The following is a 25296-nucleotide window of genomic DNA, read 5'->3' as shown; positions in this document are numbered from 1 at the left end:
TGCTCTGAGCTCAAGCACCATAAACAGTCATTATGCGGGTCAGTCACCGACATATGGCCCCCGCATTCCCTACAAGGCTTGAAGCCGGCCTTCCAAGGTGGAGACATTTTAACAAGTATCTCTTCCGTAAAACAGTAGCTCCCCAAGAGCCAGGAGGAAAAACCGTTACACGAAGGCACAGAAAAAAGGGAACGGACGTCAGCACGCTGGCGAGGACCTCTTAATGCCTCGATGACGTCGTCGCGTGGGAGTCAGGCAACTGTGACGTCCTCGTCGATGTGCAGAGCTGGGAAGAAAATTTCCATTGAATGCTGGCACATTGGGAGAATTCCTTAGGTGAGGAATCCACAGGTAGTTGTACCCATCAGAATACAGACTTATGTAAAGAATGTGTATCTGCAGCTGCATATGCCATCAAACCCAAAGATATGTATCCATAACTGCACTTCAACTGTAGTTTTTAGTATACGTTTGTATTTTCAATAAAAAATAAAAAAACTGATGTTATGGGCCAATTGCACAACAAATAAGTAAATTTTAACTCACACCCCTTTTATTACTTGAGAGCTTGAAATTAGATATGGTACGGAGAGTCGTTAATTGTTTCCAAGTATGTAAAAGGATGTATGATGGAGTGACCTACTTCTTGTAGTGACACTATAGAGCATTAGTAAATGATGGTTATTTCTGTGGATGATGATTGTTGTTTTGTCATATGATTGTAGGTGTGTTGATGCATATCAGTGGTGGAGAGCATGGAATATAACCAGTCTGGAAGTATGAATGTAAGTATATTGATGATGCCTGTGTAAGTGTATGCTGAGAACTGTGTTGCTATTTGGTTGTGGGTGTATAGTCATATGTTGTTGGGTGGGGCACATGAACATGGTAGTGAGGTTCTGTGACACAGTGGGTGTTAGGTCATATGATGTTGATTGGATGGCCATATGATGGATGGATGGATGGATGTAAGAGGTAAGTGTGTTTGCATTTTGTAGAGTTTGGCGTGGGACACAGATTGTGTGGGCATATATTAAGGTAGGGAATTTTTTATGTGATGTAACTAATGATGTTTTATATTATGCATTGGGTTACCTTTTGATTGAACATGTGTGTGACATTGTGAAGTGTGTATGATGGGGAGGTGTGGTGGAGTTATGGTTGACTTAAAACAGTAGTGTTGGGACACAAGGTGATGAGAGAACCTTTACTCATGAATTTCATTAATACCGTAATGGCAAATTTGCATAACAATTGCGATTCCCTCTTTCGCAATGCTTATCTTAAACTGTTTACACAGACAAAGCCAATGAGCTGAAACATGTAATACTTAAAGTATTAAGAGACTTCTCATGATCTTATCTTACATATTCAAAAGTAAGCACTAGGGGTGTGGAGAAGAAAGTCAATCCAGTGAAGCACAATAAGTAAATGTACCTCATTAGGTAAAATTTATTTTACAGCCTGTAGTTAAAAACATTCTCAATTTTTCTTCTTTACTACAGTGACTGAAAACTTGAGGGGCTTACAAAGTTATTCCCTTCTTTTAGAGGAGTGAGCCCATCTGTGACAAAGCCATACCATAGCACCTCTCCTTGAAGGTAACTTTCCTGGTAGCCCGCACATCTGCCTACATAATGAATGGGATATATCCTCTGCACTGTAACAACCTTTCCACTTGCAAAAATTTCAGATTTCCATATAAATAAGACGTGAAAGCTCTCTACCTCTTAACATCCACTCATACCAGGAGGAACTCCTCTGCTCCCCCCCCACCCCTAGTGTAAAAAGAGTGCTTATAACAATTAACAAAACAAAGTAACACAGGAAATACATTCAAAATCTTAATTAGAATAGCATCTGTAAAGAGATAGAAACATCTAAGGAGTCTGTAGCTTGTAGCTTTGCATCTTCAAAATTGGATAGCTAAAAGATAAACAAAAGCCTCTCCATGGCACATTCCACTAGAATAAAGTAACTACTAGAGCCCTTCTAAGACATAACACTACAGTAGTGAACTGGAGAGCAGCTACACACCCACCAGTCTGCCCTCTTCATGAACGCCTCCCCCTTTACCTATAGTGTTTCTTGCTTGAGGATGAAAATGAAAATTACCTTAATATAGATGAATACCCACGAAGAACCCATGTGCAAAGAAAAGTATCTTTGGAGTACATTTTTGCATTATGAGAATTTTTACTGAATTGGAAACAATCCAACCTTTTCCAAGACACCCAGGAAAGGAACTTGGTGGGCAGCCGTAAATCAGACCCTACAGACTTCTCATGAGCTTCAAAAACAAGTTGCAATGCTGTGCGCTCTTGGATAGCCTTGTTGGTGCATATCCGACGGTGGGGATAGAACAGTGATTTACCTGCAACACTAGGTTCTCAGCATTTAAATCCCTTTTGGATTCACAAGCTTACAATATCTTCAAATGAGGAATGCAGGGGTGTGAAATGTTATAAAATATCTACTTGTCCATTGGACAGGTTGCTTCTTAAATCTATCTGTCCTGTAAAAAAAAAAAAAAAAAAAAAATCTACTTGTCCCTTTGGTGCCATGTAGTGCAGCGACAAATTATGGCAGCAGTCTCATTATGTAAGACCTCCGATAATAGCCTCTTTGATTATGCCATGGCTACTACTATAATAGGGCCTGAATACTTGCAATTTCAATCCCTACTACAGCAATTTCCTTATTTTCCCACCTTTCCACAGGTCTAAATACTGGGTTTGGGGGAAGCAGTAAGCAATAGTTCCAAGGCTGGAATGCCTTTGGTCTGCAAATCTACTAACTCGCATGTTTTAAGGATTTTCACCGGCTCTTCTTTAATCTTTTACCATAATGAGAAAAGTAGAAAAGTTGGAAATTTACTCATGACAACGGCAGAAGTAGAAGTTCATCCAGGGTTGGGGAAAAAAGTGGTTGGAGGGTAAGTGAACTTGTAAACGCTCAATATATTTCCCATGAGCAAATGTACACATGCATATTTGCTCGTACTAAAATACTTCACAAATATTTCCTAGGAGTACAATTTCCTGGTCTACTTCTGTAAGTTCTTGTGAAATCACGAAAGCTACTAATTCAAAGACACATACCATGGGTGCACTTTTGTGACTTTCTTTAAGAATTGGGTCCATAATTAGGTTTGGTGTTAAGAAAGACATTTTGTTTTTATTAAACTTCTATTTCTCTCTCTATCGTCTGGCTTTACCGTGAGGGATTGCATTCTGCTCTTCCGCAAGGAGCATATTGACACACAAAGTAGTTTTATTCAGTGCCAGGAACTACTGTGGCAATCAGTGGCGTAAGAAAACTGGAGGGGGGCCCCCTGCAATGAACATGGAGACTTACTCAGGGTAGGTACTGTGCTGAGGGGGGCCCCCTTCAGGGGGAATGCAGGACCTTTTCTTACGCCACTGGTGGCAATGTGTGCTTTTTGAGACTAAAATCCTTTTTGTCAGTGTTTGTTACAATAGTGCTGGCCTGGCAGCTCCAAAACAATAAGGTGGTACAAAAACCATGTCAAAACAAGACACTCATTGACGAAACCAAAAGACTCACAAGAAAATGTCGGATCGGTTGGCTTTCCCAGTGCTTCTTTATTTTCATGCTTCCCATAATGTTGTTGAAAATGGCTACTCTGATTTTCCTTTAGAAATGTTTGTGGGAAATACTAGCATGAATTAATACATTTTACAAAATGACGCTTCAAAGAAATAGCATCTAAACTTTCATAGTAGTGAAACATTTTTCCCTACTTGCATTTTTTTAATTTATTTTTTAAGCAAAGAATCATCACTCTTGCGTACAAGCTTCTGCAAACATTTGCATCTAATCAGAAGGCATTCTGGGAGTATTATACTTCGCCTCACATTGTTAAACTTTTCAAAGCATGTGTACACTTTTTTTTTTTTTTTTTACTGGAACCATTATCAGTAGTGCAGTGTGACCTTAAAATGTTTTTCAGTGCTCACCCTAATAATGAAGGCTTTTTATTAATGAAGCATAAATAGAAGCTCAAACTACCTTACCTCAACTGTAGACAGTCCCCTTCTCTGTAAACTGGCAGTGAAAGGGTTTGTGCTGCCGGGGGTTGGGCCTACTTATTCCAAGGACAAAATAAACATGAAAACTTGTTGCCCTTGACCCTAAACAATATGTCCCAGGCGTTGGGTGATCGGAATTCCACATCCCTGGGTATGTACTCAGAACAATGCAATGGGAAATATACTTTACAGTTCAATACCTCTGCATTTTTATCAGATTGCTTTTGTGTCAGTACCATTAGCACACAAATCTGAGAGGCTTTTGTTATTCAAGAGCTGTTTGCAAAGATAGGTGTTGCAGTACTTAAAAGTACCAGCAGGTGATGCTCACCATACCGTGACCCAATTTCATTTTTTCCCAGATACACAGAATTGTAATGCAGGATTTCTACTGAGCGCTATTGTCCTCACATTCACGTGCTATTAGTTTATTGTGTGGTAAAAGTTCTGACAAAGCAATTGAGCTATTGCAAAAAAATAGTATTTCAACAAGAAATGCTGTATACAGCAACAGTATATCAACAGACAGAGTGGTAAAGACTGATAGCGACATGCTCGGAAAGATGCATGGGGACTAATCAAATCAAATGTTATCAGTCCAACTAGTTAATGAAAACATTGCACTTGTACACAATAAAAACACATAACAGACCATTACACTTCTATCAAATAAAACCCATAAAGTAAAGTCATTACACTTGTGTCATATTCAATAGACAAGTATAATTAGATACTGAGGCGTTGTTATTGCTCCCTGGCAGAAGGCATTTGCCTATGTCTTGTAGTCTTGCCATGGTTGCATCAACCAGGGTGTGTGCCACACCCTCCAGGGATCACTCGGTGGGCGATTAGTTTTTGGTTGGCAGAACTAAGGCAGCTGACGGTTGCATGTCTACATGTGTGGACCCCCAGATGAACCCACAACAGGCACAGGAGCCTGCGGCGGTCTTTCAGGGTGCTGGAGCAAAGGAAGAACATGTGGGCACAGTTCTGGCTATTGAACTGCACAGCCGACAGTTTGTCTTTTGCTGGTCGTCGCCATGGACTCTCGTGTCTGCCTACTGGGAGGACCCCACGCGATAAAACAAGTACTTCCTCTTGATGCTATAGGTTACAACTTCTCCCACATATCGCTGGGGGGCTAGGGCTTATAATTATTTAAAACTAACCAGGCATGATGCCTTTTCTCAAAGGTTGCCTTGTCTTCAGTAAGGGACAAAAGCTTTGTTGCTTTTTTGGTTAAGGTTTTAAATAGTTTGTGATTAATCTCCGGTGACCATAAGCTCTCGATGTTAAGCTGCTTTACTAAGGTGTCAAGGTATTTTCATGCTGGTGAGCAGGGCTTCATCATAATTTCTTCCCATATGTTGTAGTTTGTGGTTTTCATGGCTGCAACTCTTTGTTTTATGAAAAAATTTGATGAAAGCTGTGTGCCTTGCCTTGCTAGAGACTGTTTGAGTAAGCCGAACTCCAGCCTCATCTGTGCTGGTGATGTATAACTCAGGAGCGTGAACATTTACCTGTAAATACTCACTACAGTATCATCCAAGACATTTGCGTCTCTACCACGAAGTGCAATACTTCCGTAAGCTAGCATGGGGACCACCTTAGCTCTTGCTACTTGTAACAGCGTGCTTATGTTGTACTTGTTCAGTTTGGTTGCCAATGACCGAAGCCCCATAGAGAGCAGCCCTTTCTGTCTTAATTTTTCTTTGTGTTTAAGAAAGGATCCATGACAGTTGAACCGGCGGATGGAGATATTTATAAGTTGCTGTTTCTTCAAGCGTGCTCCCAATTAGTCCCCCAGTTGTGACCCCTCTCAGGGATCTCTTGCCTAGAATTATGATTTTGTTTTTTTATGGTTGATTTGCAGACCATTCTCAAGGGAGTAATATTCGATGGCTTTCAAGAGATGTTGCATGCCTACCCTTGTTCTACTGTGTAGCACAACGTCATCTGCATATAGGAGGTTCAACAGCTGCTTCTTACCCAGTCGTGGTGCATGGGAGTTGATTGAAGAAAGCACTATTAAAAAGTCAGCCATGAAGATATTAAATAAAGTGGGGGCCAAAACACAGCCCTGCGGAGTGCTCGATTGACTTTCCTCTCTGCTGTTTTAATCTGGGCGAGATGTAGGACTTCAAGGCATGTAGGACTGGGCTCCTGATAGATGCAACATTTCTGGCAAATTGCTGGGTGTTTGAGTGAATGAATGTCTCCAATTTATCCTTGGCTGTCCCTTCTGTTCTTTTGGAGGCTTTTAAATGCCTGTCCGCTTCCTCAGCCAAGGAAGCTAGAGAAGTAGCGCAGAGCCGGCAAGTGTTGATCTTATCTACTGCTGGGGTCGGATTGAAGACCACTTCCTGTGGTAGGTGATCGCTTTTGGACCTTAGACCCAGTTTAAAGGAAGAGACCCTATGTGTCAGTGATAAGGAGATCCAGGTGAAATCAAATAGTGAGATTCCATTTACAGCATGGAAAGGTAGAGAGGGGCCGGGGGAGTGTCTTCACTAAATTGGCCATTTAGCGCTCTAAGACCTAAGTGCTCAAAAGAGCCCAGTAAGGCTGTTCCTATATTACTTCTTTTTGCTGTTTTAATCAGTGATTGTTCTGGAATAGGGCACTCATGTTCCTGGGCTTCAGTGACCTCGTTAGTTAGACCCTCCTAATAAGTTCATGTTACTAGTAGTGGAAGGAGCGGGTAAGAGCCAGCCACCTGAATGATGTGGTCCACAAGTAATTTTGACATTTCCTCCTGGTTTTTCCATCTCGGAGGAATATAGATGTTGACTAGGATTAGTCCTTGCTCCTTTCTTCTGTGCTGGCTTTTAAAGCAGATGACGAGTACACCCACAGGCCTTCTTTCCTGCTTCCAAATTTGCCTTCGTTGATAGCAGGTAGAAAGGCATGGGAGTAGCCAGGGATGGGGATTCATTCCAAGGCCCAAGTTTCTTGTAGAGCAATGACCGAGAAGCCCTACAGATAGCTGAGTTTATCGGGGTCTTGCAGTTTATCATTTAGACTGTGGATATTCCAAGAGCAGAGCCTTAAGCGGTGGCAATCACAGGCCTCCTTGCCCCCTGGGGCAGAGATTCAATGTGTTGCTTGAGGCTGGTTGAGGATTCGAGCTACTAGCAGATTTCAAAATAAATGAGCTAGATTTTTTATTATAGAAATTGTCTGCCTTACATTGATGGTTTATTCATAAGGACACACCATTCTACAGAACCTCAAATGCAGAAGAATACAAAGCATTTAGCAATCTCTTTGGTTATCAAATTCACATTGGACACTGTAGCCGTATTAAATGTATTATGCAAAAATCAAGTTACCCTGGAGTAGGATAGAGCAATTTGGCGGAATACAGCATCATCCGGGGAGGGACTGTAAATGGACAATCCCTGTTCATCATCATCAAACGGGTAGTTGACCACCAAAGAACCTACAAGCGTAATGAAAAGAGCTTGTTAAAATGCAATGAACACAATTGCTATATGAATTACAAAAATATATAGGAATTTTTGGACGGAAGCTAGTTGATGAACACAAACTAATAAAATCACACATTTCAATTTTTTTTTATTTTTGCCATTCTTGAATGTTTTCTTAAGCAGGCTTTGCACTGTAGCCTGGGTGAGGATTCTCTCTGGGTATTGATGTTTGTCCGCCTTGAGATATAGTTTGTTTTGATGCACTTAGGTATCTTATTTACCACCTTACTAAGCGAAATGGTCGCTTCCTAAAGTTTTTCACATCCCACATCACAATTAGACTATTTTACCCATTAGCCAGTTGTCAGTTTCTGTTCTACCTCTCCATTCATTAGATATAGGCAACCATATTGGTGGTGCTTTATATACATATACTTACTAGTTAGTGCTTGAAGCTACTTCTGTTTTTTTTCCTTAAGCCCCAAAAAGGAAAACATTACTTACCAATAACATTCGTTCTGCAGCTTTTACTGCTTTAAATACACATGCTGGTCAAATTCTTCTTATTTAGTGTTGGACTACAAGCTGTTTCTAAGGAACTACACGTTTTGAGGTGACCTGAAGACTCTCTCCTGAAACTTACATTGCACAAGGACACACTCTTTCTCCCCCCCCCCACCCCTTAGATTGTGTTTCTTCCCCCGTCATCAAATGCCAGGTGTGTATGGCAAAGCAAAGTGAAATTAATGCCTTTGTGTTGTAAGAGTATTTAAAATCCCACATAAAGGAAAATGTTACTTACTCAGTAGACATCTGTTTGTGCCATGTAGTGCTGTAGATCCACGTGCTTTGCATAAGCCCGGCATCTAGTGTTGGGCACAAAGTGTTGCAAGTTGTTTTTGTCCGAAGAATCTTTTTGAGTCACGAGATCAAGTGACTCCTCTCGATGATACTGAACTGCTATTGGAAAGTTCCCTAACAAAGCCATAGGAGCACATTTTTCCCTGACAGAATGAGCTCTGGGAGATATAGGTAATTGTCTTTTGGCTTTTAGATAGCAAGTTTGAATACTTTTTACTATCCATCTGGCTAAACCAGTTTTTGAAATTGGATTGCCTTTATGAAGCTTTGATAAATGCTACAAAAAGCTATTTAGATTTTCTAAAACTTTTAGTCCTATCAATGTAATACATAAGAGCACTTTCAACATCTAATGTGCGAAGAACTCTTTCAGCTACCGAGCCTGGCAGCGGGGAAAAAACAGGTAACTCAATTGATTAGTTAATGTGAAATGGTAAAACTACTTTTGGAAGTAATTTAGGGTTTGTCCTAAGAACTACCCTATCTTTGCAAAGCATGAGTATCTACAGCCACACATGCCATCGACATAGCTTTTCAAAATGTGTTAACCATGTTCCACCATGCTTGCACTACAATTAGCAAATAGATCAGTACAGTAAGTAATGTTTGCAGTATGTGTAGCTATGCACAGTTTGAAAAGCAGTACCCAAATCCCTAATGTGGTGGCTTGCAAGTAGAAGATGTTGTGAATGAAGTTTTATGTACGATTTGTTCAACAACCCCTTTTGTCTGGTGTTAATGTCAACACAGTAATGCTCAAAGTGTGGATGGAAGACCATGTGGCACATACAAATAACTGCTAATGGAATGTACCTAGGAAAGCCACAGTGGCTTCTTTTTTGCACATTGAATGTGCCCTGTGTGTGACACTAAGGGAACGTTGGTCTTTGGCACAGCATATTAGAATACATCTAACAATCCAGCTTTAGATACAGGACTGTCAAAATGAGGTTGTGTAAAAACCACAAAAAGTTGCTGTGTTTTCCTAGTATCATTCATAGATGCATTCAAATACAAAACCGAAGACTAGGGTTTGTTGCGCTCATTGTTGCAGTAGACAGTGACGGTTAAGGGTAGCGTACTGTATTATCAGCAGTGGGGATCTCCTATACCTGTACTGATTGCTGTCCATCTTCAGGGCAATTGGAAAAATGGAGTAAACTTTAATAAATATAACTTCAAAAGGACAGCAATCCGGAAGTGGAACTGGGGATGTAAATTTTTACAGTTTTAAGAAGAAATAGTGACAAGAAGCACAGAGGCAATGATAGTCAATGTTGACACTAAACTGGGACCTAGCCTTAATTTGACCACCAACCAGATTCGTCCTGGTCAAAGATTTTACATAGGAATCAATAGGAGAGAGACATATTTTAATAAGGACACATCTTCCCAAAAATCACAACTAGTCAAAATGAGATGCTTACCACAAAGGGGCTATTATTTATCTATTTCAAACACTTGTAAAGAAAAAACAAATCTTTTTAAAGGACTCTTTCCCCCCAAACATTTCTGTGCGGCATGCTTCGTCATAGATTCCTCCCAAATCCCAATCACTTGTGACTATTGTCTGGCTTGACTTTCTTGTAAGAACTGAATGTTTATTGTTTCATTGGGTACTAACAATGTATAACACCACAAATGCTAATGGTTGCATTATCATTCTCACTGTCAGAGGATGCAACATCTAGTAAAGCAAAGGTTAAAAAGTTTCCTCAGGGAAGTTTGCCATACTTGGGTATCGGCCCTTGAATCTGAATGCAGACAATATTGTCTTGTGAATATGTGTATGGCTCTCCGTATATATACTTTGAAACAGATATTCTCCAAATGGGACTCTGTTGCAGCTTTTCGTCTTGTGGAATGTGCTCTAGGTTTACAAGGAAGAAGCTTGTCAGCAAGCTGGTAAGTCACCACCCATCTAGAAATTGATTTTTATTGTGGGTAAACCTGTTCTTAGAAGGCCATAATTTACAAATCGATCATCTTATTGCTTTTTTGTTTTTTAACCGAGACAAAATTTCAAAGCCCTCTTTCTGCTGGAGTTGAAGAATCTGGGAAAAAATATCAGTAAAGAACCTGTTTCATTGGCACAAAAGTCTAAGGCCACTATAGGAAGGAAACTAGGAGAGGTTCTCACGAGTACTCTATTTTGGTGGAACACTGTACTGGGGCCATGGAAGCAAAAGGCCTGTATTGCTACCAAGAATGCAGTCTTAAAAATATGTTGTAACAAAGCATTAATCAAAAAAGGGGACTGGGGGGGGTTAATGGTCCCGTGTATAGCCTCCCCAGATAAGTACTATAAAACAAAAGTAATGATACACTGTTCCAGAGAAAAATGACAAAAAGAGTAGACACAGGGAAGTCCTAATTTTAGGAGCAAGAATCCTCACACACCCAACTGGGTGTCATGCTTCATCATCGGCTATGCTCCTCGTCAGACCAGCGCTGCAATGTCTGATGGGCACCCCCGAGGGGGGGCTCTTTGACGGAGATCTTTTATCGATGACGCCAAGACCCCAAGAGTGAGTTTGGAAGAAAGAGACAATGAGAGAAAAGAAACTAAAATTGGCTCAAGACCCAAAACCTCAGGGTAACACTTTTATTAGTCCACGGTGGGTGATGGCCAAGATTAAAAACTAGAATGGAGAGTGAAAATGAAGTAATGATCAATCACTCTCTATCACACTTGTAGGAAAAAGGGAAGTCAGGAACTGCCAGACCTTCCCTTGGAAAGGGTCAACATGATTCGCGTCTCTGTGGTCCAACAGGATCCAATGACGCTTCTTCAGGACCAAGTGGATAAATACTTCTCCTTTGATATACTGAATAGACTCCTAGTTTTAATGTCTCCAGTCACTTACACTAGTCCGGTATATGTCGAACTTGTCATTCCTAAAAGTCACCCTGTAACGGAATGAACACAGATTACACAATGGTATTCCAGGCTGAATATACTCATACTGGGGTAGAAGGAAAAAAGGGGTGTTAAACTGTGAGGCACACGGTGCTCGTGTCATCAGTGACAAACCACAACATGCAAAGCGAATAAGAGCTTACCTCCCTATTGCGGAATGGGCTTCATTGGACAGCGTAGACCTAAGGCCCGGCGCAAAAATTCTAATAGTCAAACAAACAGAAGACAAACATGCCTATTATTGTATATTACAACATAGTCATGACATCCCCACAAAGGATGGATTTAGTTCACCTTGACAATGATCACCATTCATATATAGTGTGACTTGGTCTAATGCAGTGATAAATGGGTCGGAGAATGAATACAATGATCTTGAACATCTATATTATAACCTGACCGATCCATCTGTCCATAAAACAATAATAGTAGATAGCAACACATGACAATATATTAGACTGACTGTGTTATTGTATGATTCATGGACTAGTCTGTCACTTATATCAAAAGTATAATCTCATGGGGCATACAAGGCCCCAGGGACAAGGCGGGATAGATAATGATCTCGCTATAAACATTCCTCAAACAGTGTAACCCTCGCTGTTCAAATAATCTAAGTCACCCGTTTAGTATCATATAAGGAGTCTCATTCATACTCCTCTCGTAATAACTAAACACGTGGTTTAGTCGATCACCGTACATCAAGGGAGAGGAAATGCCCAGTCTGTTCGGTCAATTCTGTATATATAAGGCAGCAACGTATTCCTTGAAGTATATTAACGATTCGACACCCAATAAAAAAGACTAAGGCAGCAAAAAGTCAAATTATGGTGTCATCTGTCAGTAAATGAAAACCAGTTTTGTTCGCATTACTCGCATGCTCCTGGTCTTGTGCAGGTAACCTACCCCTGGCCGCGCTCCCATAGCAATGAGAAAACCGCGGAACAGAGGGTAGAAGAGCCTGTCAACCGAAAGATCGCGTAACGCTTACGCTCGTGTTGCCAGGTAACTGGGGCCAGCGTATAAGGAAATGCTCCGATCTCGCTGAAGACCACAGTCATAAAAAGAGGACTATGACTCCGTACCGGCTGGAAGGGGAGAAAACAAAAAACTGGTTATTTTATTGAAGTCTAAGTTAGATAGGTATTTCAATGAAGCCCTAATGAGGGCTGTCAAAAAAAGTTGTTAAAAATCGTCAATAAATTATAACAAACCACCCTTTGGACATTACCACTAGAAACAAAGTGGGGAGGATGAAGAGCACCAATTCTGATGATATAGAATTCTAGTCACAGTGCTATTGTCATGGATAATGGGGGGTTCGATAAACCCTACAGAGTGTGTGAATTATTGTTGTGAAAAACTAGTCCAAGGGATATCATCATTCAACCCCATGAGGTGTGTGTTTAATTTGTAACAAAGCATTGTCAAGGGGTTCAAAGGGAGGGCTCCTTAACATGGAAAAAACGATATTTGGTCTCTAAGGAGGAGAAGGAGATCTAGTTAAAGTGTACACTTTTCTAACACCCTCAAGAAATCTTTCATCACTGGCATTCTAATTAAAGAGGTTTGTGAAGGAGATTTGCTTTAGGCAGTAATTGCCACAAGGTGTACCTTATGTGATTACAATTGTAGACCAGGCCTTGCCAGATGAAGTAAATAATGAATTATCACCTCTTTCTAACACAGAGGGGGATTGTGGCTGTTGTGAATGAACCAAATGCAGAATCTTTTCCACTTTATGTTGAAAGTTGTTATGGTGGAAAGATGTGTGGCCTCTCACTAAATGGCCGCACAACCCTGCAGCAAATTCAGAAGTCAATATTGTAAGAATTCAGAAGCCAGGCAGCTAAGTCCAAGACGGAAGACTGGAATACAGGACTTGGCCCCCAAACTTGTACAGAAGATCCTGTCTGCGTCCTGTGTGCTGTGCTAATAGGTATAGCAGATCTATTAATCACCACTGTCTGAGCCATTCTGGCACTTTCATAATGATCCTGGTCCTAGAAAGGTAAAGCTTGATCAGAAGATGGGATATCAGCTGAATAAGCCCAAATTAAGACAGAAATTTCTCTGATCAATCTATCAAAAGGGCTTTCAGTTTCGACCCTGTATGGTAGAACATTGAGGTGTAATCAGAATTTTTTTTGTTTTTTGTAACTGAGAAAACTATTTGTGGATAACCTCAGTCCTGACAGATATTTTGCAGGACGCTTTTAATGAGAACCCAGTTGTGATTTTTTAGAAACGTACGACACAGTCCGCTTCTGCATTCTGAATGCCTGGAGGGTTAAAAGCAAAAATGTAAAGGCTTCCTGCAATGAAACATTTTCAGATGGCTTACAATATGAGACCAAGGTCAGGAATGAGTCCCTCTCCCATTACTTCATGTAATACATTGTTGTTATATTGTCCGTCTGAACAAGAAGGGAGTTTGTCATGAAGAGGAAGAAAATATATGAAAGCCAGGTGGACTGCTCTTGTCTCCAGCAGGTTGATATGACAGGTCTTTCTCTGACCAAGTGCCATGAGCCTTTGTATGACCTATGTGAGCTCCCCATTCTTGTAGAGACAAATTTGTAACTATCATTTTGAATAGGAAGGTCCTGATGGAATGGAATTCCTTTCAGTACATGTGACTGACTCCATCATGGAAATTATTGAATTGCTGACTGCGACAGAGTCAACTTCTTGTCCCAGCTGCCTGAGAACCAATTCCACTGGTCCTCTAGGCATTGTTGTAGAGGACTTGTATGAAGCTAGGTATGCAGAATCAGATAAATACAGGATGCCAATGATCCTAGGATGGATGATGTGTTGTGCCATTGGATGAGCTGCTTGTAACCGATTGTGACACTTCAAACGGACAGATAACAGTCATCTCGGTTGGGTATAATTTTACAACCTGAGTATGCAATATTGTACCCAGATGGTGTAGCCTCTGTATCAAAGAGGCCATCAACTTTTTGAGATTTATTTGAAGTCTCCTTATGTTGCTACCTGTGTAAAACAGCCATATAAATGACGGCAGATGAAGATGGGCAACAGGGACAACCTCTGCCTCCATAAGGAGACCATATTCACAGACTTCAACAGTGGCCCCGACCTCCCCAGGATAGAATCTTCATATTGTAAGGGTTAATATCTTGTATTCTCTGGCTCTCCTGGACAGGACGCTCACCTACGCTGCTAACCTTCCTCTGTCCTACACTCACTTCTAATAGCATTGCAGTTGTTGCTATACTTTGCCACGTCTGCCCCCTCCGTCCCACCAGCTTACCTACTGTTCACCCCAGGTGCAGTGGTAATGTTTACAATTTCACACTGCAGATAGGCTGCATAAGCCAGATCACAGGGCACCACACCATGACTTGGAATAATGTTATTACAATTTGACCGAGGACTATCTCAATATGCTGAATTTCTTCCTATTTCTGCCACTGTATTGCATATGTCGCTGTAATGCTATGTGCATTTGACCACCGACTCCACCTTGACCTGGCTCCCATTTTGTGCTTAGCTTCAGTCACAGCGGCAGCGCAGGGTTTTTCCAACCCAAGCTTGTTTCCCACACAGAACGTGTTTGTGCTTTTCTCACAGGTACAGGGTTACACAGTGTTGGAACACAAGATGGGGGATGTGGAAGGTAGATGTGATAAGAGTCTCAGTCTGGAAATGTTTTCATCAAGGAAAAGTACAGCTCCTATGTCTCTAGAATGCGCTTTGGGCCAAGGCCGGTACCTTTGCGCGTTTTCGACGCAGACCTAGTACAGCCAGCACTTGAATTTCATAAGGTATATAAGGTGAGAAAACTTAGCACAGAGGTAGAATGAGTTCTCCTTAATGTGGACGCATGGTTAAGTTGAAGGGGGGGGGGGGGGGGGGGGGGGGAAATCACATGTTGGCAAGGATGAAGAACTCGACCCCCATGCATTTTAATTCTTAATTATCTAGCTTGAATATATATATATATATATATATATTTTTTTTTTTTCACTGCATATATTCATTCTTAACTGTCGAGAGTATTTTGGCATCTAGCAGTGTTTTACTGTATCAAGTTAAATGCTCATGTTCATATTTTTGGGTGCTTTTATTTGATATCTGGGAAGTGCATTAATAAATTAATTATTAAGACTAAGAGTGCTGCATTCTTTGGCATCGTTTTCTCTTACTTCAAAGTAGAGCAACATATCTTGGCGTCACTCTGCATGATTTCGGAAAATGTTTGGCAAAAAAAAAAACAGAGGCAGTTTCCCAGGTGCCAAATGACCTGCAAGGTTGAGAAAAAGCACCCTATAATGCTCTTGCAAACGAATGGGCGTGTGGTGCGGGGTTATGTGCAAACTGGGGCGAATGTCTTGTAGACACTAAACCAACTCAGGCACTGAATTGCTTGCAAAAAGTGTCTATACATAATGGGCAGAAATTATCTCTTTTAGGCAGACGCGGCTGGATCCTGTGTCTGCTTACAGAAAAATGCATGAAAAATGTGTTCAGTTACAACAAGAAAATCAGCAATTGGAAAGGCAATTAGTTGAAGCCAAGAATAACTCGACCATGCTGTCCTGTCAGAATATATTACTGCAAGATAAAGCGGATACTTAGCAGTCTGTGGCAGAAAAAGCTGCTGTGCGTGTTGCTCAGTATAAATACAAAAAGCGCACGGGGAGAGTCACTAACAAGAAAGTTCATTTAGCCATTGCTAAAGCAAGGCAAGACTGAAATCCGGACACTTGGGATGCAAATATTTGGGATTTTACTTATTTTTCTGATTCTAGCTAAGAGCTTTGTAAAAATTGTGGTGCTGAAAACAAGGCATATAAACAGAAAATGACTGGTGCGCAGCCCATACACAGACTAAAGTTGTAACATGGACCTCAATTCCAGGGGGTGGTGGGTTATGCAAGGACAGCCATGGACTCTATAGGGGATTATACACAACAGGAGATAAATGACATAATAGACAGATTTAGGCAGAGATCTGGGGCAACATTGCTTACATGGATGGTGCAAATATTTGACACAGGGGCAACTGGATTAATGCTAGATGTAGGAGACGCTCCGAAGTTTTGCATACTTAGCACTGATCCCACTGTACAGGAGCAGTTTAGGGGCTATCAGGGTAACCAACAGATCACCCTACTGCAGCTAGCAGTTATGGGGTATAATCAAAAGTATCCAACAGAGTCAGACTGGCCACAAAATGATAAGCCCTGGTATACTTTAAGAGATGCAATGCAGAGAATTAAAGAAGAGGGAATGAAAACTGTTTTTTTCCTGGGTGATACTCACTGTTTCTTAGATGTCCCACTCTGTGTCCGTTGGAAACAAAATAATTCACTTTGCTCCTCCAGCTTACAAACATGAGATAATGACCCTATTAATCAATCAGACAGGTAATCTTAGAGGATGTGCTGGAGGCAGTTCATGAGTTAGGAGAGCTTGGAGACTGGATGAAACCAGAGAGACCCTCAAGGTCTGAAGGTCGTACAGATAACAGCGTATCCAGGAGAGATGTTTATGGCATTACTGAAGGAAGATATCAACAAAGAAGTGATAAATACCAAGAGTCTGTGGGAGATATATTGCAAGCGAGGGCTGGACAGAAAGGCGGGGAGCAGAAGGGTGAATAAGCAGGATAACAAACAAGTGAATCAGGGCAAGTCACAGACGCAGAAGGAAGGAAAAGAAAGAAAAAAATGTTTCTCCAATGGTGAAGGAGGAGGAAGATTTTAATACTGACTTGTTGACTGAGGAAAACAGAGAAGGAGAGGAATCTCCTTGCAGATGAGAGCATATATCCGGACTGGACTTAGGCAAAAGTCGACAGGTTTAAATCAGATTAGGAAATGGGCCAAACTCTGGTACATGGATGGGCTTGCAAAGATACTAGATCCCATGTTGATTTAGAAATTCATTGGAAAATATGTTCAAAAGGTTCCGGCCTTGGGGGACATTCAGAGGCCTCTTTAATATATGGAAATCTGAAAAAGTTCACAGGTCAGCACTACACCATCACAGGGTTGGGTGGAAAGCAGACCCTGCAGTGCAGACTAATGCTCACATGAAAATAGGGAGAACATCAAAAAGAGAATACACTTTTGATTGTGCCCCTCTAGAGTATATACTGGGAATTGACATTTTGAAGGGGATGACTTTAAAAGTGGGTAATGGTTGTCATCAATTTGGATCAAAGCAATACATTTCAGAGGCAGTAGTGAGGGTGTATCGTCTAAAGATACCCTCAGTAAAGGTGCCTCCAGCAACGAGGTGGTTCATTTGAAACCGTACCGAATTCTGGGAGAGCATTAGGAGATAAGTAAGACTATACAGGAGTTGACAGAGGCAGGTGTGGTGGCCCTAGACACCACTGAATGAAAAAATCCTTTGTGGCCTATACGCAACGAGGATGGGTGCTATAGAATGCTGCAGTCCCCGGAACGGAGAGCAAGATGGCGGCCGCGTAACGCAGCCGCGAAGCGTCTGCTCCGACCAAGGAAACCTCCCAGTGTTGCGGCAGCTCTCCCGCGGGTCGGAGCTTCCTTCGGCAGTCGCGCTTAGAGGAAAACAATGTAGCGGCATTTTAGCAACATTGTGCTGACTCGCGTTGCTTCACCTGCTCCCTCTTTTTTTGGGGATGACTGTCCCAGGACTCTCAGGAGGGGCGGCACAGGGGAAATATTGCGGGTGACATTGCTTTTTGAAGGACTGCTTTTCATGTGAGGATTGTTCTAGGCTACTTGGCTCTTGGTTTCTGCAGGGCCTTTTTTTTCCCCTGGGAGAAGTAAAACTACGTGGATTTGCTGACGGAGGCTAAAAGGATTGCAAAGTGCTTTCCCGGGATGCGGTCTGGACTGCTCCTGCTCCTACCTGAAGACAACTACAGGTCTGTGCTCACGGGTCCCAATTGGGGGCAATTTTCGACGTGGACTCAAAAAACGGTCAGAGTTTCTTTATTTTATTACAAGTATTTGACACTGGGCGTATATTATAATAACGCATTTTGCATTAAAAAGCAAAAAATAAAAGGTAAAAATGCCACCTAAAGGAGTGAAAAATGTGACTCTGTCTGGACGAGGCAAGCCGGTAAGAGTAAGCCTTTCAGCACGGCAGGGGGGGGGGGGGGGGGGGGGGTATGGATATAAAACAAGGCTTAGGTGAGAAGGTTGTCTCCAAAAACAAGAGTGCTTCACTGGACAGGTATTTTGAGAAAGGGAAGGACATACTGGTGGGGGGCATAGATACCCCCCCCCCGCCGCCGTGGAGGAGGCTGATCCTCTAGTAAACGAAGAGATGACCGCTATAGATGTGCCCCCCCCGCATGAAGGTGGCCAGAGTGATGCTGAAGATGTGGCAACTTTACAAAAACAAGCTACCGGGAGTCAGATGGAGCAGAGGGAGGGAGCACAAGGCGCTAGGTCATTATTACAGGTGGAGCGGAGGCCAGTGGAATTACGCGATAATGTGAGAATACAAGGAGACAAGTTTTTCTCACTATCAGATCATTCAAGTTGGTCAAGCAACGAGCAGCTGGATTTGGAGGCGGATAAAACTTCTTCTGAATTCGAATCTGAGGTGTCCTCTTTGGCACTGGGAAAGGAATTACAGGAGAGTGGCAGGAGTGCCACTGTTAGGAAAAAACAGAGGAAGAGAAGTGAGCAAGTAGGACCTAATAAGCACTCCACTAACCCATTGGACACTAAGGGTCTTCAGGGGCTTCAGTGGGAGTATTCCAAGGATGATTTAACTCTATATGATAATGGTGAAAAACAGCCTAATCCTGTGTCACTGGAAACCATATATCAAAGCATTATGGAACATCGAGAGGAATCTAAATTAGAGAGCCGTAGGACTCAAATGGCTTGCCGCAAGATGCAAATCCAAATTCGTCGAGTAGCTAAGACATGTTCAGAGTTTACTACACGGATGGAAGAAGCAGAGACCCGGATCTCGCGTCTGGAGGATGAGGCTGGAGCTCGCCAGTCATCTCGAGAAATGATGGAGAAACAACTTGAGGACACTCAGTGGAAATTGACAGATTTAGAGGACAGAATGAGGAGGAATAATCTGCGCGTCCTGGGTGTACCAGAAGGACTTGAAGGATCAGATATACATAGCTTTATGGTCGCACTTTTTAAGGAAGCTTTTCCGGACTTACACCAGTGGGACTGGGACAAAGAGGTTCAAAGAGCCCATCGATTTCCTTTTAGCAAAATAGGACCAAACTCAGAAGGAGGAAGCGGTAGACCTAGAGCAATATTAATCTCTTTGCTTAATTATCAGGCAAGGCAGGCTTTATACGACCGAGCTCGACCCAATGCTAGAAGTAAGGCTAAGGGATGTGAGTTTTTTGTGAGACCAGACTATTGCCATATTACTGTTGAAAAAAGGTGGAGGCTCCGGCAGTTAATTCAGCCACTTCAAAGTAAGGGGGCACAGGTTTTTTTATTAAATCCGGCTAAACTGAAAGTAGTAATGGATAATAGGACTTACTTCTTCACGACAGAGGAGAAAGCAAGGGCTTTTTTGGGTGGACTTAACGGTCCGGGTCCCTAAAATAGATTTTCTGGATTGGGACATAGGGGTGGGGGTAAAGTAGAGAGGGTTAGGAGTTAAGCCCTGAGAAGTCGAGCCGGGGGTATGAGAGAAGCCTCTTAGGATTAATCCCCCCTTAAGGAAAAAATATATTTTTTTTTTGGCTGAAACAGGGTTAGATAGAGAGAGATAAAGACAAAGAAAGGGAGAAAAGGTAAAAGAAAAAAAGAAAAAGAAAATCATGCACTGGGTAGGGACGGTCGGAGCGGAAGCTTTACCATCATTAGGGACAGTGAGATCCCATACTCTCCATAAATTGGGTGTAAGGGTAGGGGTAAGGGGTGTAGGGGGGTGGGGGGGGTGGTTGGTAGCAGGGTTGGGGTACAAGGGGTGGGAGGATGGGAGAGGGGGGAGAGGGGTGGCGGGGAGTGGGGGGGCACTAATATAGGCAGAAATGTTCAGAACAATTTAATGAAGACATATCAAAAGAAGAGGATGTATAGGATTCAATATCAACAAGTTGGTTTCTTTAAGGGAGAAAGTATTGACGTGAGTTTGGTACATCAAACTGAGTGATATGGCAAATAGATTAAGGATTTGTACACTGAATATTTGCGGTCTAAATAGCCCCCAGAAAAGGAAAAGAGTGGCAGCTGGTCTTAAACTAATTAAATCAGATTTATATTGCTTGCAGGAAACACACATTGCATGGAGTAAGCGAGAGCTCATACGAGAGCTTGGGTTGACGCCTCTTGTTTGTACCAGACAGGAGGTTTCGACACGTGGGGTGACGATACTTGCCAGAAATAACAATGTACAAGTTTGTAGATCTCGAGCAAGTAACGATGGGCGGTGGGCTCTCTTAGAATTATCCGTGAATACATTTAAATTTACCCTCTGCACTATATATGGATCAGTTTTGGACGAGGCTGAGCCTCTGGATACGTTGAATATGGAACTAGTTGGATGGCCCTTACCAATAATTATTTGTGGCGACTTAAATATTCATTTAGAGGTAGGTAGCAGGAGCATGGGCACCCAGAGTTTATATCAGGGACGAAAGCCTAAAGTATGGAAAGCTCTAAGGAGGTTAGTAAGGGAACATGGGTTGAGAGATGTCTGGGAAAATATTAAAACTGTAGATCCAGGGTATACCTATTACTCGTTCCCACATGCTAAATTGGTAAGGTTGGATTATTTTTTCGTATCACAAAACTTAATCCATGGGGCTGAAATAGAATGCAAACCCAGATTCTTATCAGATCATAATCCATTAATATTGTCCATAACAATTAAGGGACCATCTAATCTGCGTCGTGTATGGACATTTGATAGGAAATTGTTGGTTGACCCAGGATATATATCCCATATGAAAGAGTGGATTCACCACTTTTTTGATATCAATAGGAATACGGCAGATCCGGGGATGGTATGGGATTCATTTAAAGCTGCAGTGAGAGGTGAAACTCTTAGCTATAGTTTGGGAATACAGAAAATTAGGGGGAAGGAAATTGTAGAACTTCAAGAAAGATTAATAACAAAAGAGAGGGAATTAGCTAGTAAAATTACTAGTAGAGAAGACATTACTCTCACTCAGACCCAAATGGCGATTCTTAAGGCTAAAATAAATGCTTACTTGAATAAAACAGTGGCAGCCGTCTATCAAAGTCACCGATTGGAGTGTTATGAATATGGTGAATCCACAGGAAAAGTCTTAGCTAGACGGGTCAGACAAAAGGCAGTTAAACAGAATGTTTTGAATATAATTGATGGTAATGGGCGGAAACATACAGAGTTAGAAGGAATTCTAGAGGTTTTTAAGGGTTACTATCAGGAGCTGTATAGTGAAGATATAGTGTATTCTGAACAGCTACAAAAAAAGGTTAGTGAATTTCTGGGGGGATTAAAGAGTACAAGGCTCTCTTCTGAGGAACAAATTACATTAGATGCACCAATTCGTATTGATGAGATAATTGAGGCAGTAAGCTCCCTGGCAACAGGGAAAGCTGCTGGACCGGATGCAATACCACTTGAATTTTACAAGACCTTCCTGATAGACATTAAAAAGGATATGCATAGCATTTTTTGTATAGCGCAGGCAGGTCAGGCACCCTTATCGTGGGAATGTGCAAGTATTATAGTGCTAAAAAAAAAGGATAAATCAACAGAGTTCCCCAGTTCATATAGACCCATATCTTTGTTAAACGTAGATGGAAAGATTTATGCAAAGATTTTGGCCAGTAGATTGGCAAATGTGATAGTCAGGCTGGTTAGAAAACAACAACATGGGTTTATTCCGGGTAGAGATACAATAGATCATATAAGAAGAATAATAGCCATGTTTGATCTTGCAGAACTATATCAAACAAATTTAGGATTATTACTTTTGGATGCCGAGAAGGCATTTGATCGTGTATCGTGGAAGTTTCTATGGGAAGTCATGCGCTGGAAAGGTATAGGGAGTGGATATATCACAGCTATAAAAACTTTATATGTAGCCCCAAAAGCTAGAATTTGCATTGCTGGTTTGGAATCAGATACTATCTTAATCTCTAGGGGGACTAGACAAGGGTGTCCATGTTCCCCCTTGCTCTTTGCTCTATATATTGATTCTTTCTTGCTGAGATTAGAAGAATGCAAAAATATTCAACCTCTATTATATTATGGAGAAACATATAAGGTGTTTGCATATGCTGATGATGTAGCTATAGTGACAAGCAACACGGAGGAAGCTATTAAGGCAATAGAAATAGAGGCAAGAGAGTTCGGAAAATACTCCGAATATAAGCTGAACTCAGATAAAACACAAATAGAATGTTCTGGACACGTTTCACTAGTAGATAGACGATTGGTATCTGAAGCAGTGTATTTGAGGGTGAAGATTACATCAGTGGTTAATCGGTTGGTGGAAATTAATTTTATCCCATTATTAAATAGAATAAAGAGGGATTTAGACCGAATGCATAATTTGCACTTATCGCTAGAGGGTCGCTGCAATGTATTGAAAATGATGGTTCTGCCAAAAATCCTATATTTATTTCGGGCTATTCCCCTTGAGGTTGATAAAAAATGGCTTAAAAGATTGGAAAAGATGGGGAATAATTTTTTATGGGGATATGCTAAAACGAGAAGGGCAATGAAGTATATGACACTTCCCAAAGATCAAGGCGGGTGGTCAGTCCCTAATTTTACACTGTATTACTACGCCTGTTGCCTTCAACATATGGATGAACTTATAAGGGGAAGTTTTAAGGGTAATGAAGAAGTAAAATCAACCCCTATTTATACTATGATGGCGGGTGGGGAGGCAAGTGGTTGGTTATCAAAATTTGAGAAACCAAGTTACTTTAAAAAAGTAAGATTTAAGCCTTTTTTGTCCGTCTTCAAGGTTTGGGCTCAGATAAAACGGAGTATGGGACTGGGAAAGATTACGGCTTATACACCAGTGAAATTTTCAGCTATCCCAAATCATATCTTTAGGGATCCCATACTAGATTTTTGGCGTTCTAGGGGAATAAATAAAGTCGGAGACTTGTATTGTAAATCCGGTTATAAATCATTTACGGATCTGCAGTCTCAATTTGGCTTACCTAAGACCCATTTTTTAAAATTTTTGCAAATATGAAATTTTTTACAGTCTCAGAAGTGCGTTACAGTACAGTTGTCGGAGATCCCGGTAGTTGAGGCTGTTAAAAATGGGGCAAAGATTGGCAAGTTATATAAGTTACTAACAGAGTTACAAGTAGATGATATGGCACAACAGAATGAGCGATGGATTGCACGATTTGGGGTGGCTGGAGAGTGGGTGGACCAATCCTTAGCCATGGCTGAGACAACATTTCTATCAGCTAATTTGAAAACCCAGCATTACAAAACACTGATGGACTTATATTATACTCCAGCAAAACTGAAAAAGTGGGGGATATCCTCTGGAAGCTGCAATCGATGTGGGGAAGTTGAAGCTGAGATAATGCATATGTTTTTTGTATGCCCAATGTTGCAGGGAATATTAAATGAGATAGAGGTATTCCTTAAGAAGATCACGCATTGCAATATTCAGGTTACTGTTATGCTGGTAGTATTGGGAGTCGTGGACTCACCTGAAAGTACGGAACCTGCACTGTATAAAATAAGGCGATTTTTATTTTTGTCCATGGCAATATACCGCTTATGTATTGCTACAGATTGGCTCAAAAAAGAACCCCCCACGTTTGAGAATTGGCGCTCTAGATTACTTACCATCTATAATACTGAATTAAGTCTTTATAAGTTAAAGGGTCATAAGAAGAGACAGAGGAGAACGAATGTGGGCACCACTGACTAGATGGTTGGAATATCAAGACAGTTTAAAAAAAAAAAAAAAAATGCTAATTGTTTCGATATGTGATATATAACTGATGTTTTTTTAAAGGTCTTCTTTCTCCCGTTGTTTTGTTTACTTTACTTTCTTCGCACGGATATATTATGTCTTCTTTTTTTTTTTCTCATGTAACCCCCTCCCTCCGACATATTAAAATAAAAAAAATAAAAATAAAAAAAAAAAAAGAATGCTGCAGTCCCCAACACCATCACTTTGACTGAGAGGATACAGAAACATAAAGGGACATGGTATGCAACTATTGATATTGCTAATGCTTTCTTCTCCATACCATTGGCCCCTGAGAGTCAGAAACAATTTGCTTTCTCGTGGAACACAAGGCAATTTAAGATGTTATCTGCCAATGGGGTATGTACACAGCCCCACCATCTGTCACTGGCTAGTGGCAGAACACCTGGATGAAGTACCTGTCATTCAAAGGGAGCAGTTGTCTCATTATATCAATGATGTGATGATTCACAAAGCAAACTGTGGGAGATCAATCCACATAAGATGCAAGGACCCTCTCAAAATGTGAAGTTTTTAGGAATTCAGTGAAATCAGGGAGGTGTTGCCGCAGGCAAGACAAAAGATATTAGAATTTGCCGCACCCAGGAATAAGCACGAGACTCAGCGATTCACTGGGCTGTTTGGTTTTTGAGGCCGCATGTACCTCACTTGAGTCGGATTTTGGCCCCTTCGTACAAAGTGACTCGAAAGAAGCATGAGTTTAAATTGGTAGAGCAGCAGCAGTGTGCATTTGTATTGGCAAAGGAGATAATTCAACAGGCTTTCAACATATTGCCAATACAGGAAGGAGACATCAAGTTACAGGTGACTGTTCTGGGGCAATATACAAATTGGAGTAAGGGGCAAAAACTGGGAAAGAAGAGCATGCCCCTGGGTTTCTGGACCAAAAAGCTACCACATGCTGGAGAGTGATACTCCTTTTGAGAAAGGGTTACTAGCATGCTACTGGGCTCTAGTGGATACTGAGCAAATGACCATAGGGCAGGATGTAATTCTGAGATTTGAGATCCCGATCATGCAGTGGGTGATGAGTTCATCTAAAACTCACCGGCTAGGCAATGCACAGGAAGCAAGTGTCATTGAGTGGAAATAGTAAATACAGGACAG

The 25296-nt window shown here is 41.4% G+C and overlaps 1 protein-coding gene across 1 annotated transcript in view; it reads right to left on the bottom strand.

Moving 5' to 3' along the window:
- Positions 1 to 25296, bottom strand: part of CPD (carboxypeptidase D) — a 575290-nt gene that overhangs the window by 312434 nt on the left and 237560 nt on the right. The window contains exon 8 of the mRNA XM_069226269.1: positions 7385 to 7494. Coding sequence (XP_069082370.1) covers positions 7385 to 7494 — 110 coding nt within the window. The remainder of the gene's footprint in view (positions 1 to 7384; positions 7495 to 25296) is intronic.

Source organism: Pleurodeles waltl, chromosome 3_1, assembly GCF_031143425.1.
Source record: "Pleurodeles waltl isolate 20211129_DDA chromosome 3_1, aPleWal1.hap1.20221129, whole genome shotgun sequence".
Classification (NCBI taxonomy): Eukaryota; Metazoa; Chordata; class Amphibia; order Caudata; family Salamandridae; genus Pleurodeles; species Pleurodeles waltl.
This window is presented reverse-complemented; position numbering and strand designations above follow the sequence as displayed.